At 42.3% G+C, this 12,506-nt stretch overlaps 1 protein-coding gene across 1 annotated transcript in view; it reads left to right on the plus strand.

Annotated features, from left to right (window-relative positions):
- Nucleotides 1-12,506, plus strand: part of tmx3 (thioredoxin related transmembrane protein 3) — a 36,535-nt gene that overhangs the window by 12,221 nt on the left and 11,808 nt on the right. Inside the window, exons 11-13 of the mRNA XM_022748760.1 lie at nt 2,810-2,867; nt 3,108-3,161; nt 10,450-10,506. Of these exons, the coding sequence (XP_022604481.1) occupies nt 2,810-2,867; nt 3,108-3,161; nt 10,450-10,506 (169 nt within the window). The remainder of the gene's footprint in view (nt 1-2,809; nt 2,868-3,107; nt 3,162-10,449; nt 10,507-12,506) is intronic.

Consider the following 12,506-nt stretch of genomic DNA (forward strand, 5'->3'; position numbering starts at 1 on the left):
CAAGACAGCGTCCAGTACGACACACAGACTAAAAGTTCACTCTCATATCCTCACATTTGAAAAAAGATGGAGCTATGAAATGTTCTTTTTGTTTTTTTGTTTTTTTTTTTCCATTTTTGCTTGAAAAAAAGACGTCAGCAATTATCGAAATCATTTGCAGTCATCTTTTTCTTTTTTTTTCTCCGGCTGGGCGACTAATTGATTAATCAACTGCACATTTCACAGCTCCATTTTCTGTGTAAATGGCGTTGTTTTGTCAACTGTGAACATCAGCTGTGTGACTTGTGATTGTGAAAGTCAATTGACGACATTTTTTAAACTGCAAAATGAGCAGCAGCGTATATCATTTGTAGTCCATCAGCACTTTGCAAATACCTTTCACTCAGCCTGCCCCCTTCAATTTATTACATCGTTCTACAATCCCTAATATTTAGCTTCCCGCCCTGAAATATCCAATCTACCTCATGTCGACTTTGTAATTAAAAATCAAACCTATGAAAGCTGGTCTTGTAAAGACTTCCTAGTAAAAAAAAAAAAAAAAATACAAGCTTTAATTGTGCATTGGAGCCATGATGGGGAAAGAGCGTCCCTTCCCTCCAGATAGACCACGCTGCTCAGATGTTCATGCGCTTTTTCGTCCCATAGGAAATTTAAGCTGAAGAAATACAAACCGTCTCTTCAACAGCAGTAAATCGATGCAGTGCAGAGAAAACGGGGCTTTCTCTTATACGCAGTATTTTATCTCTCTCTCTCTCTCTCTCTCTCTCTCTCTGTGTGAGATCAGCGACTCTCAACTGTTGGATGTTGCTCACATTTGTCGCTGCTTAAATTCACTTTTTAGCCCATTTATGCTAAATTCGCTGCGTGGCGGGGGTTAGCTCTGCATACAAAACACTCACTAAAAGCGTCTTAATTGAGTCAGAGTGATTAAAGGCGACGCAGTCTGTGGCTTCAGTCTGTTGAATTAACTTAGCAGAGTTTCCATCAAAGTGAATTTGTGAAAACAGTGTAAGCCTTTTGTCTCTAAAGACATTTCAATCAAGTATCAGATTCCGTAGGAGAAGTAGTTCCCAAACCCGGAGGAGGAGGAAATCCAAAGGGCTGCTCCATCGACTTGTATACATGCGATTGAGCCGGTTTCAGGGAGTATGACGTGTGCAGGTCGGAAGATGGATGTATCGTAAGATTTGATTTACATCACCTCGCAACATTGAAGCGAGATCTTCGGTCTCCAGGTCGTAAAAACATCTGGACCCGTGTGTTACAGCGATCGTAAGACTCGATGAGCTTCAGTTATTCTCTCAGTTCCTCTCAACAACACACCTGTTGTTTTAATGCTCAGAAACAACACCTAAATGATACATGAACATATTTTTTAAAGGTTTATACGTGACTTTTATTTATTGTTAATAAATCTAATGCTTTGTAGATCTGTTATCTGCCCTCTGTTAGAAAACACCTTTGGGTTGCCAGGTTATGAAAAATCCATTTGGCTGGTGTTTATCCTCCTCCGGCATGACATTTGATTTGTCTTTTTAGCTCGGACGGACTTTTATCATCTGGAGACGAGATATAAAAGATCTTGACGAGTGCAGACATGATGGATTATGTTAAGAACTCTTCATTAATGACTCGCATTTATGATTGCACAGACCTCACTAACCTTTGCCATCAGCTTTTGCAGAAAGTGGGAAGACTTTGACGCTTTATTAGTGATGTTATTAACATTTCTCCACAGTAGAATTGACATTTTAGCTAGAAAAGTGGAAATGAATGAGAATTTTATTGTTGCTTTATCAACATTTCTTCATTGTTACCATGGAGAAATGAGCAAAACTGGCCAAAATAATCTCAACAACCCAAATGTTGATCGTTCCATTCGTTACAACTCTTATAGATTTCCAGATTTCCTTTTTTTTCTTTTTAATTAAACCTGAAATTGGCGAGATTATAGGCGACCAAACGTCCCGCAGCCGAGTGGCTCCCTTCGATGAATCTCTCCTGATTATCCAGGGCTGCTAATTAGCTAACTAGCTAATTCGGCTACATCAACAGTGGAATCTGTGCACCTCGTTAGACGCCACAGAGTTAATTATGCACATTTCTACAGGTTGTTTTCCCAAGAAGAGGCACTGTAGGAAAAAAATAAATAAAAAATCACAAACACAACATTTCTTAACAACCACATAAGTATGCACCAAAGGTTACTCTGGGGATGATGCATTCAGGTACATGTAGAGGATATCAACATCAACATATACAGTGAGTGCAGACATTTTACAAATACTTTCATGGATTAACTGCCTCGTCCTTTTCCACTCATCCCACTAGAAACTGTATTTGAATGTAAAATATTATTTGTCTTCACATAACCTTAACCTCGCTATATATAACTACCACCGGTGACCACCAGGGGGCAGGCTGGCACTCTCCTTCCAAGCAACAAGGGGTTTTCTAGCTTCAAATCATACAAGTCAGGGTAACAGAAGTTTTTTTTATTTTTTATTTTAAGTAGACCTATTTGTCATGTCGTGGGTTTGGGTTTTGAATGGCACTGAAATAGCTCCTCTACCAGAAAGTGACCACTTGTTTCCTGTTCAACCAAGTAGAAAGCCTAAGCTAGTTTAATGTTTGAGTGATGAATGAATAAAAAGCTCTCGCTCACCCCCCTTTGCGAGGTGATGCGTCTCATCCACAGCCTCTTAATCTGCCTGCCATTGTCTTCTCACCCTCTTTTTTTTTTTCCTGTGTGTGTGTGTGTGTGTGTGTGTGTGTGATTGTGATTTGTAATCCCTGTCTGCCACCTCAGGCAAATTGGTGGCGATTGCAGTCATCGACGAGAAGGACCCCACAGAGAAGAGTGGCAGGTACAAAGAACACCGAAATTAAAAAGCATGACTCTGTATAAATGACTCCCATACACTCCCACACTTTGCCGCAATAGTTGTGCTTAAGTGCAAGGCTTTCAAATAAAGATAAGAGTTGCTGTCATTGTTTGGATCTTCCCACAAATTGCAGGCCCCGACTAAAAAAGAAGAAGGGGAAAAAAAAAAAAGGGTTAGACGCCGACTCATGTGGTGTTTCACTCTCTTCTCATTTGCTTTTAGATTAAAGAGCTTGATTCAGAGGGTGGCGAAGGAGTACAGAGAACATTTTAACAGGTAAGGCACAGCAGACGCACGACGAGGTCAAAGATGAATATCCAATTTCTACGTTTATTGTAGGATGGTGCACTTACTGGGGGAATGCCGCCTGTCTATATCCGCAAGCAGGTTTATGCCTTTTTGTCGGGGCACGTCTGTTTTGGTTGAGGTTCAGCAGAAAGGTAATTATGCAAAATGTCAGCTTCCAAATATAGGTGTTCTTTTCAGCTGTCACTCAAAAACTCAGCACGGCTTGTATTAATTCGTAATTTTCTGTTTTCTCCGTCTTCGGTCGGGCAATAACAACTGGAGATGAGATGTTCTCTCTCTCTCTCTGCCATGTTTGACCTGTTCTTTTCCTGGAGGAACTGATTTGACAAAGCACCAAATGAATAAATTGAATAAATAATAACTTAAATTTATATATATATATACATATAATTGATTATTTACTAATAATAATAATAATAAATTATGTATGTATGTGATGATTTAGTGAGCACAGTAGGAAGGTCATCCTTCAGACGGAGAACCCAGGTTAAAGCCAACGTGTGCTCTGCTGAAGTGGTTTGAATTCAGATGAGGTCGCTGCTCTGTAGCTGACCCTTATCTCTGATCACCCCCCTCCCACCCACCTCACCCACCCACCCCCCCACACCCACAATAGGGTGAAGGGTGATTTTTTTTTCTCACAAAGATCAATTCGAAACCGAATCACATTTCTCACGTTGTGCTTAAGTTCCTTCCTTATACTCACGTCATCATCGACCATGTTGCTTCATCTGGTAGATTTCTGTATCTCAAACCGCCACGATCAAAGTGTTTCGTCCCCTCTCCAGGCATTCCCATTAGGACTGATTGAATTACACAGATCCCTATCATCAATTAGACTAGTATCCGCCACACTACCCAGTCCTGTTTTTTTGTAAATTTTTTTTATTTGAAGACTTTTGAGTTTGAGATTCCCCACTGAGATCAGAGCCGCGTGCAGCGCTCCGACACACCTTTAAACGGCACTTGTAATTACAAAGTCACAGGCTCAACTGTCGCCCCCGGTGGTGGGCGGAGGCAGCGCATTCGACAGATCATAGGTGGTGACTGACATCTGAATGAGCTGATGCCGTTTGATGCGGTAATAAATGTCGAGGTATTCAGCTCACCCACCATTTGTACCATTTTGACAGAACAGTGAATGCAAATCTCAGATCTGAGAGGGAACCTGTCTGTGTGTGTGTGTGTGTGTGTGTGTGTGTGTGTGTGTGGAGGGGGGAGGGGGGGGGGGCAGATGCCTACATGTGAGCAAATTGTACTTGTGGGAAAGTTTCATTTTGTCAGTTGGTGGGTGTGAATTGTGATGAAATCCTGCACTGCGACAGGACCAGACATGAATGTTTATCATGGGTAAAAGCCTGTGCCGTGCTTTTGCCACAAGCTGAAACACCTTTGACCCGTGACTTCCTGTCCGCAGATAATTCTGGACTCAAAGCAACGAGCACCAAGGGGGAACATTTTCTTAACATTTCAGAACAACCTTACTTAACCTTGCACTAATCAACAGTTTAACTTTAGCAATGGATCAAATTACTGTCTCCAGATAGAGGTGGAGAGTGGATGTTAAACTTTCATTTGCTAGAAACACAGCTCCAAGTGTTGCTGGATGTGTAGGTGTGTAACTGTCCGCTCTTATGAGGTGATAATAGATCATTGTTGCCACATATTTTAGCATCAAGTGGATTCAGATTCAATAAAATATTATTGAACATCAACACCAGAAAAAAAATCCCCTGCGGTTGAGTTGTCAACAGAGCGATATTACAATATTGTGTTATCATGGCAACCCTCTCTAACCTGCTCGAGAGGACTGCTGCTTCATGTGTGCATTTCTATTTATTACTTTATTAGTTTAATACTAATTTTATTCAAACTGCATCATTCAGTCGCTGTGGGTTAATATGCACACAGTCAAATGATGGAATAAAAATAGGAGTTTACATTCACACACACTCACATACTGAGGTCTCTGCAGTAGGAAGGAAACCTGCAGCTTTAAAACCAGGTTTTTACTCTGCCTGAGATTTCTATCAGCAGCTCAGCTCACAACCAGTTAGACACAGTATAGTATACATCATACACATGCTGCGGTTGTTATTTGTTGCCGACACTTCAGGTACAGATTTGAGCTTCCTCTTTAAGCCGCCACGAAGCGTAAAGCCTCTTGTTTCAAGGCCTCGGTAAAGTCAGAGCAGAGCTTTTACATGTTGAAATGCTTCATCAATGGTGAAGTATCCACGGTCTCAAAGCCTCTCTTTGCCTATGTAGATGCAAGAATGGCTCAAATCAAAGGAATCCAGAGACCTTTTTTTTTGCGAAATGCCGGTTCTCACTGTTGGAGATTTCTATCAGCCAACCACCTGGCTGACAGACAGGCTGAACCTCTGTGCGTATACGAACCGACCTCTGGCGCGACCGCTTTCAGAAGATCACGCTGACTGAAATTATCCGTCAAAAAATAGATGATGTCCTCTTTTGCCGAGACGCTGAACCAAAGAAAAGTCCAAAGAAGGTCAAAGGAAAGTCAGATGCATTGTCTGAGGAAGACGGGGCTTCGCTTTCCGGCACAAAAGACATACCTGCATGTTTATGCTTCGAATAAACAGATTGATGAACATGTTTTACTCTTGACATCATAAAAATAGATGCAGACGACATAATTGTGCAGTCGGGTTTCCTTGCAAAGGAACATTTGCGAATAGAACTTGTCAATGCGTGAAGGTCGCGTTTGTATTTACAACACACAAGGTTCAAGGTATGACGACTCCCTTAGCAGTAATTTCCCTAAAGCACATGTCAGTTATTAGCGGATTACACATTCTGCCTTTCAGAACGTGACAAAAGCTTCCTTACAGCAGGTGATACCTTCGCTTCATGTCACGGCCAGACACCCTTACCATTGTCCACCACGACACAGAAGCACCGCCGTCCGAAACGCTGTCCCCTGCCAAACAGAAACTCACCTACGAGGACCATTTGTTTGCCGAAAAGAAGAAGTACTGTCTACGTGGAAAAACTGTATCCGTGAAAGGCAGCACTTTCTGCAGTTGTCAAGCTTGAGGCCCCCAAATCAATGCGCTGATTGCTGCTCATTCTTATCAAACCTCCAAGGCTTCTTAGATTCATTGGAATCCATGAATCATCATCCCATCTTGGCCTGCAAAGATTTCACACTGTTGGACCTAATTTTCATCTCTCGGCCACAGTGCCGTGTCCGTTCGGGTGTGCTGCATCCTGTCTATTGCATATTAGGTTCTGAAAAACCATGAGAAAAGTACTGAGCCATGGCATCGATATTTGTACGTTGACAGTGTGATTTTATTTATAGATCAAAGGCGGTTTACCCCGGACTAATTTATGAGCAAAAAACAGCAAAAGCTTAAACTGCAAAACATTACTCAACGCTGAAAGTCAGTAACTTAGGGTTACGTCACGGCTGCTGCAGGGGTTGAGGGTTGAGGGTTGAGGGTGAACCTGTAAGGTCTGAGCTGTCCTTGTCTTGTTTTGAAGCTGATGTTTCCTCGTTGTGTTGTGCAGTGTCTTTTGTATCTGTGTCACTGCTCAGCTGCGATCAAACCAGACTATCACAGGGGGTTTAGTGTAGGAAATTGTCAAGATCAAGTTTTTATTTTTATTTTTTTGGCTCCAATTCCCCATTCTGAGTCCGGGAGAGTTTTGTCATTTCAACCTCTGGAAGGTATTTTCAAACTCTTCAAACCTTTTTGGGTGAAAAAGTATTCCATCTGCTGCACAATGAAAACGGTTTTTAACCCATTTCCCAAGATGCCACTCTGTCCTGTCCAACTGAGGTGCAACTCATATGGACACAATATCTTTAGGTCCAGATGGTTAAAGAGTCTTTTTGGGGTTTCTGGTTAAACCTTTTTTAATAAAAATAAGTGTTTTTAAATGACCGTTTGGGTTTTTCAAACAACAGGAGAAACTGATGGTTTCCTCAATATATGCTCATAAGTGAAAGGGATGAGAGAGATGTATAGAGAGAGAGAGAATACAGTATCAGTGAAAAGCGACTTGGTGCTTCTCTATTTTACAGTGTGAGTTAGTTTGCTCTTAGTGGCCAGAAAAACAAAAGAAATAATCAATGAATGTGGTTGTAAATCCTCTCACTTACTGCAGTATCTCACTCGTCCTCTGACTCCACGTGGCGGGAACCACAAGCGAAGAGGTTGGTAAATCTCCTCCACCTTGAAGGCCTCCTCTTCTTTTTCTCCATCGGTGTTGCCGGCAGCTCATCGGTGCGTTCGCAGCTCACCTGTGGAGACTCAGGTGCTGGTTCGGCCCTCACTTCCTCCTCCACTTCTTCCCTCTTGACGACCTCCTCCTCCTCCTGTCGTGAGCTGTTTGGTTTCTGGAGTTTGGAGTTTTCCTCTTGTAGAGCAGCGATATCTGCCCGCAAGGCTTTTATATGGTCTTCATAATCCCGGCTGCTCTCTCCTTCTGTGGTCTTCTCCTGCCTCTCTGGTTTTTCTTTAAGCTGTTGGATCATCACCTGAAGGTCGGTATTTGTCTTGCTCTCACACTCCAGGAGTGCGTTCATCTCCTTGCGTTCTTGTTGTAGTTTTATGAAGTCCTCCTGTGTTTCGGAGGCCTCGAGCTGCAGCTCAGCCGTGAGACTCCTCTCCCATCTCAGCAACGACCCGAGCTCCAGATTTTGATTTTCCAGAACTTCGCACTTCTTTATGCACCTCTCGTGAGTCATGAGTCGTCTTTTCACCCTCTGCAGTTCCTCTCTGAGCTGCTTCTCATTCTCCCTCATTTTTTCTTTAGTTTTTGTCCTTTTCGTTCGTTCGCTCTGCAGATCTTTGTTCAGCCGTTCGATTTCCTTCAGCAGCACTTTCTCCTTCCTCGCGTCTTTCTGCGAAACACAGGCATTAGAGTTGTTTGTTTTCTGCTTTGAGTACCTCTTTAACAACTCCGTCTCCCTGATCGCTTCATCGTACGTGACAAACATCTTCTTCAACTTGTCCAGATCGTCTCTGAGTGTCTCCTCGATCTCCCTCGCCCTCAGTCTCTCTTCGGCCCACTGAGCCCGTTCGCTCCGCAGAACGTTTTTGAGCCGTTCGAATTCCTCCCGTAAACTTTCTTCTGCTGTTTTTTTCTCAGTTTGCTCCTCATACTGGACATTCATGTGGTGAGCCATGAAGAGATGTTTGTTTTTTCTTTTCTTTTTTCTCAGTGTGCTTCAAATCAATTTATGAATTAATCAGTTAATTGATTAATTAAAACAGTTCACTCACAGGCGTGGAACTTCAAATGTATTCTAACGATGATGTCATGATGATGTCACATAGATCAAAAGAAGGAAATTTGAGTGATGATGATGATGATGATGTCATAGCTCAAAGGCGGGGAATTCTAATGGTGATGATGTCACAGACAAAGGAGGGGAAATTCAAGTGTTACAATCAATCAATCAACATTTCCGATATTCTGCTGCTCAGCTCACTTTCAAATTGGACCTGCAGGTCGTCAAGATTAATTAGGCGAATTTCATTAATGTTAATGTTAAAATAATAAATGATGAAATAAACCTAATGAGATTCGAGAAGAGATTAGAAGTGGATTAGTGGCCAAAGTGTATAAATTTTTAGTGCTGGTGTAAGAATATCTCGAAGCCGTTGTGAATTTAAAAAATTGTTGACTTTTGTGGCCCCTAGTGGTCGTATGAAGAAAGACACTGTGATGCCTGGCAGTGAATCCAGTACCACACCTCCCCCTGCCCATCCATAAATAGGCTAAAAACATAAACAATGCAGCATTTACTGCATTGCTTTTGTGCAATCGCTCATTGCTCGTCCGTTATTTCTCTCCACAAAAAAAACAAACAAACAAAAAAAACACCTTTTTATTTTATAGTATTTCTGCGAGCTTGAAAGCCTGCTGGTGACAAGGGTCATGTGACTTTTACTGTGAAATACTCATGTCTATTATAAACCACCTGTAACGTGGCAATCGTTTTCGAGTTTAGCTACCGAGGAACAAAATATTTTAACGCCCACTTTCCCTGGAATATTAATTCTGTTGAAATGTTGAAAAAAAACATCTTTCCTCCATGAGAAACATAAGACGTGACCAATAAGGTAGATAAATTCGAGTATAAATATTTTGTTGACCGGGTTAAAAAGGGCACTTACTCATTTCCACAGAGAACATTTAACTACACAGCGAAAATCTTCCGTTATTGCACAATCTGACGGCATTTACCAGAAAATCTGTTGCACATTCTTGCTGCAAACCTCATCTCACATACACAAGTTTCTCAGTTACTCATAGTTACTTATTTCTGTGGTTGGCCGGCCTGCTGAGTGGACGGGCCAAGACGTGTCACTGGGAGCAGGGGGGTGGGTGGGTGGTGGACATACATGGGAAACGGATCCATAAATATTTAAGTGGATCGTTTTCCAACTATTTCCAAAGCACATCTCGCACTGCTGCAGCCTTCAGAGCAAAAGTTACAAACCGACTTTTTGATGAGCTTTTATTCCCGGTCCGACCCACTGTTGTTGGCGAGAAGATCACTAACACAGAATGATTTTATCACTGCATCCGCTGGATTTATTACATACTGTGGTTCAGACTCTCCATAATCGTGTCGTTGGTAGAAGCGCTGGCAGTATTGTTTAGCGCCCACGGGACAAATGTGCTAGATGTAGCTATGACTCAATATGAATATAATATATATGTAGAGGCCTCTATAATCAGTCATTCAGTGGAAGTCACTGGCTTCCCTGGACTTGTGCAAACCCCCCCCCCCCCCCACCCCCCCCCCCCCCCCCCCCCTTCCTCGTCTACCCACAATACACTCTGCTCAGACATAGTGCAGTACAATGAGATACAAATTGAATTCCTCCTCCTGCCTTATCGTTTAGATAAATCACCTGAGTCCTTTTCTATGCTGGAAAAGATTAGGAGAAGCAGGAGACGGCAGATGACGGAGCTCTGGGGATATATATTCCCCCCCCCCCGCACCACCACCACCACCCCTGCTTATAGTGACAAACGTGATCCCAGATTTCCACAGCGAGACCATGCAATTCCATTCAACGTGATTTCATATTTGTGTCTTATTGTGCTGGGGAGTTTGTGTCCCGGTTTGTCCGAGGTAAATAAAGTCCACGGAGACGAGGGGAGGGGGAAAAAAGTGCTCGTTTTATTCTGTTGTGTGTGTGTTTCTGTTTCTGATGTTCTGTCTCGCTTTCTCATGCCACTGATTTTTTTTGTCTTGCATCTCCAGAGACTTCCAGTTTGGCCACATGGATGGGAATGACTACATTAACAGCCTCATTATGGGGTGAGTGTCTCATATCCAGCCTCCCTTCCCTCTTCTCATGTCACCCACACTCTCTCTCTCTCTCTCTCTCTCTCTCTCTCTCTCTCTCTCTCTCTCGTCTACCCACCTTCTGTCAGCTCCTTATCCAGGTCCGCGCTGACTCGAAAATGCCAGCCTCTGCCATTAAAAGATGCTCTCTCGTGGAGAAGTCAATTACACAGTCAGGAGTGTCATTTCTTTTTCAGAGCTCTCTGCAATTTTATCGCCATCACGCACAGACTGATGCACACGCTCTCGAAAATCTGCATGTGTGAGAGCAGGATAGACGGGGAATATATGAGGAATTTACAGATAAGGCTATGGATTAAATCTATAGCAGGCGTGTGTTTTTAATAGCTTGCCAGAGAGCAGCGCTAATGATTCAGAAAGACCCTGCTGCAGTTGAGCCCAGCCAGTGGCCGACTGTTTGGGGTGTCATGCTCGGAGAGGCCCCCCGCTACTGACATCCTCCACTTTTTAATTAGACAGAACCCCGCTAGTGTTCCAGGCCGGCGAGGGCCGCAGCAGCGGGCATGTCTGTTTTTTTTTACGTCCACCAACGCACAGTGTCTAATTATGTGCGTCTTTTGTAAAATGTTGTGTGTATGTTTGTGTTGAGAATCTGCGAGCACTGCAGGATGTTATTTTAATTTGAGCGTGTTATTGTTTGCATGAGAGAGATTATAGCAGACATGGTCTCCCAGGTCCTGTGTAATTAGAAATGTGTCAGTTAGTACAGTAGGAGTCGTATTCAAATCCACATTCAACCGGCACACACACACACTTAGACAGGCGGGGTGTTTATATTTAAGGATAAAAGAGGTGATTAGCCTTCCTAATTTTGTATGAGTACATACAATGTGTATTTCGCTGGGTTTTACAGGACTGAATTTGGCCGCCGTAGCACAGGATTAATTGCCCTCCTTTTAGGAATGAAATCCTGGCCTGTCAATGTCCACTAATCCTCTCCCTTAGGAGGGCCATGGAAATAAATCTGATGGCTTTTTATCCGTCTTTCTGTCATCACAGCGATTACTGTGTTCTGGCAGCGGTCTGTCTGGTGTAAGGCTGCCCTTGCTTTCACCAGAAGCACACACACACACACTCATTAACACACACATACTGTATATATATATATATATATATATATACCCACACACAAACAACATGAGCACCACTCTTAAGTCCAAGGCTGCCTCTGCCTCTGTTTAAACGTTGGATTATTGCTAACCCCTCATATGGAATGCATTGTGCGCTGTGAAGCACTAGAGGAAGATGTGAGGTGACTGAAAAGACTGTGTGTGTGTGTGTGTGTGTGTGTGTGTGTGTGTGTGTGTGTGTGTGTGTGTGTGTGTGAAGGGAAGAGGTGAATGACTAGAAAAATGCTAACTACAGGTCGTTTGATTTGTGTTCTAAAGATAGCTTTTGTGGAACCCCTGATGAATTTATTGAGGACCTGGTGTTCAGTACACAGTGAATGCCAATTTCATGATTCTTTTGTTTTTTTGTTTGAGGGTTTAAAAAAAAAAAAAAAAAAAGTTTCAACTGATTGTCCAGATTTTATGTCCACATGCAAAATCTATCTATCACAGTTTACAGTTAGGTTTTTAATTACTTCCTTTTTGCAATAATTAACGGTTTCTGGTACTAGAAAACGAAAAGAAAACTGGTAAATGTGGAAAAAAGAACTAATGAACTGCTGATAATGAGCTAGAATCTCACTAATTAGTAGAAACAACAACTAGAGACCAGATTGTGATGGACCACATTTTTGCCATGATGACTCACAAGGTGAAAACAATACCAGCCAAACTGAAAAACACCAAACAGATAAACTACTGATTGTTTTTATAAAAGATTACAGCTGATTAAAGCTGTCAAATATATGTAGTGGAGTAGAAAGAACAATATTTAAGTTAAGTACAAGTACCTCAAAATTATACTTGAATTCCTGAGAGAAAATAAAGAGGGTGACTATTATA

Source organism: Seriola dumerili, unplaced genomic scaffold (assembly GCF_002260705.1).
Source record: "Seriola dumerili isolate Sdu_G_001 unplaced genomic scaffold, Sdu_1.0 BDQW01000129.1, whole genome shotgun sequence".
In the NCBI taxonomy this organism is placed as follows: domain Eukaryota; kingdom Metazoa; phylum Chordata; class Actinopteri; order Carangiformes; family Carangidae; genus Seriola; species Seriola dumerili.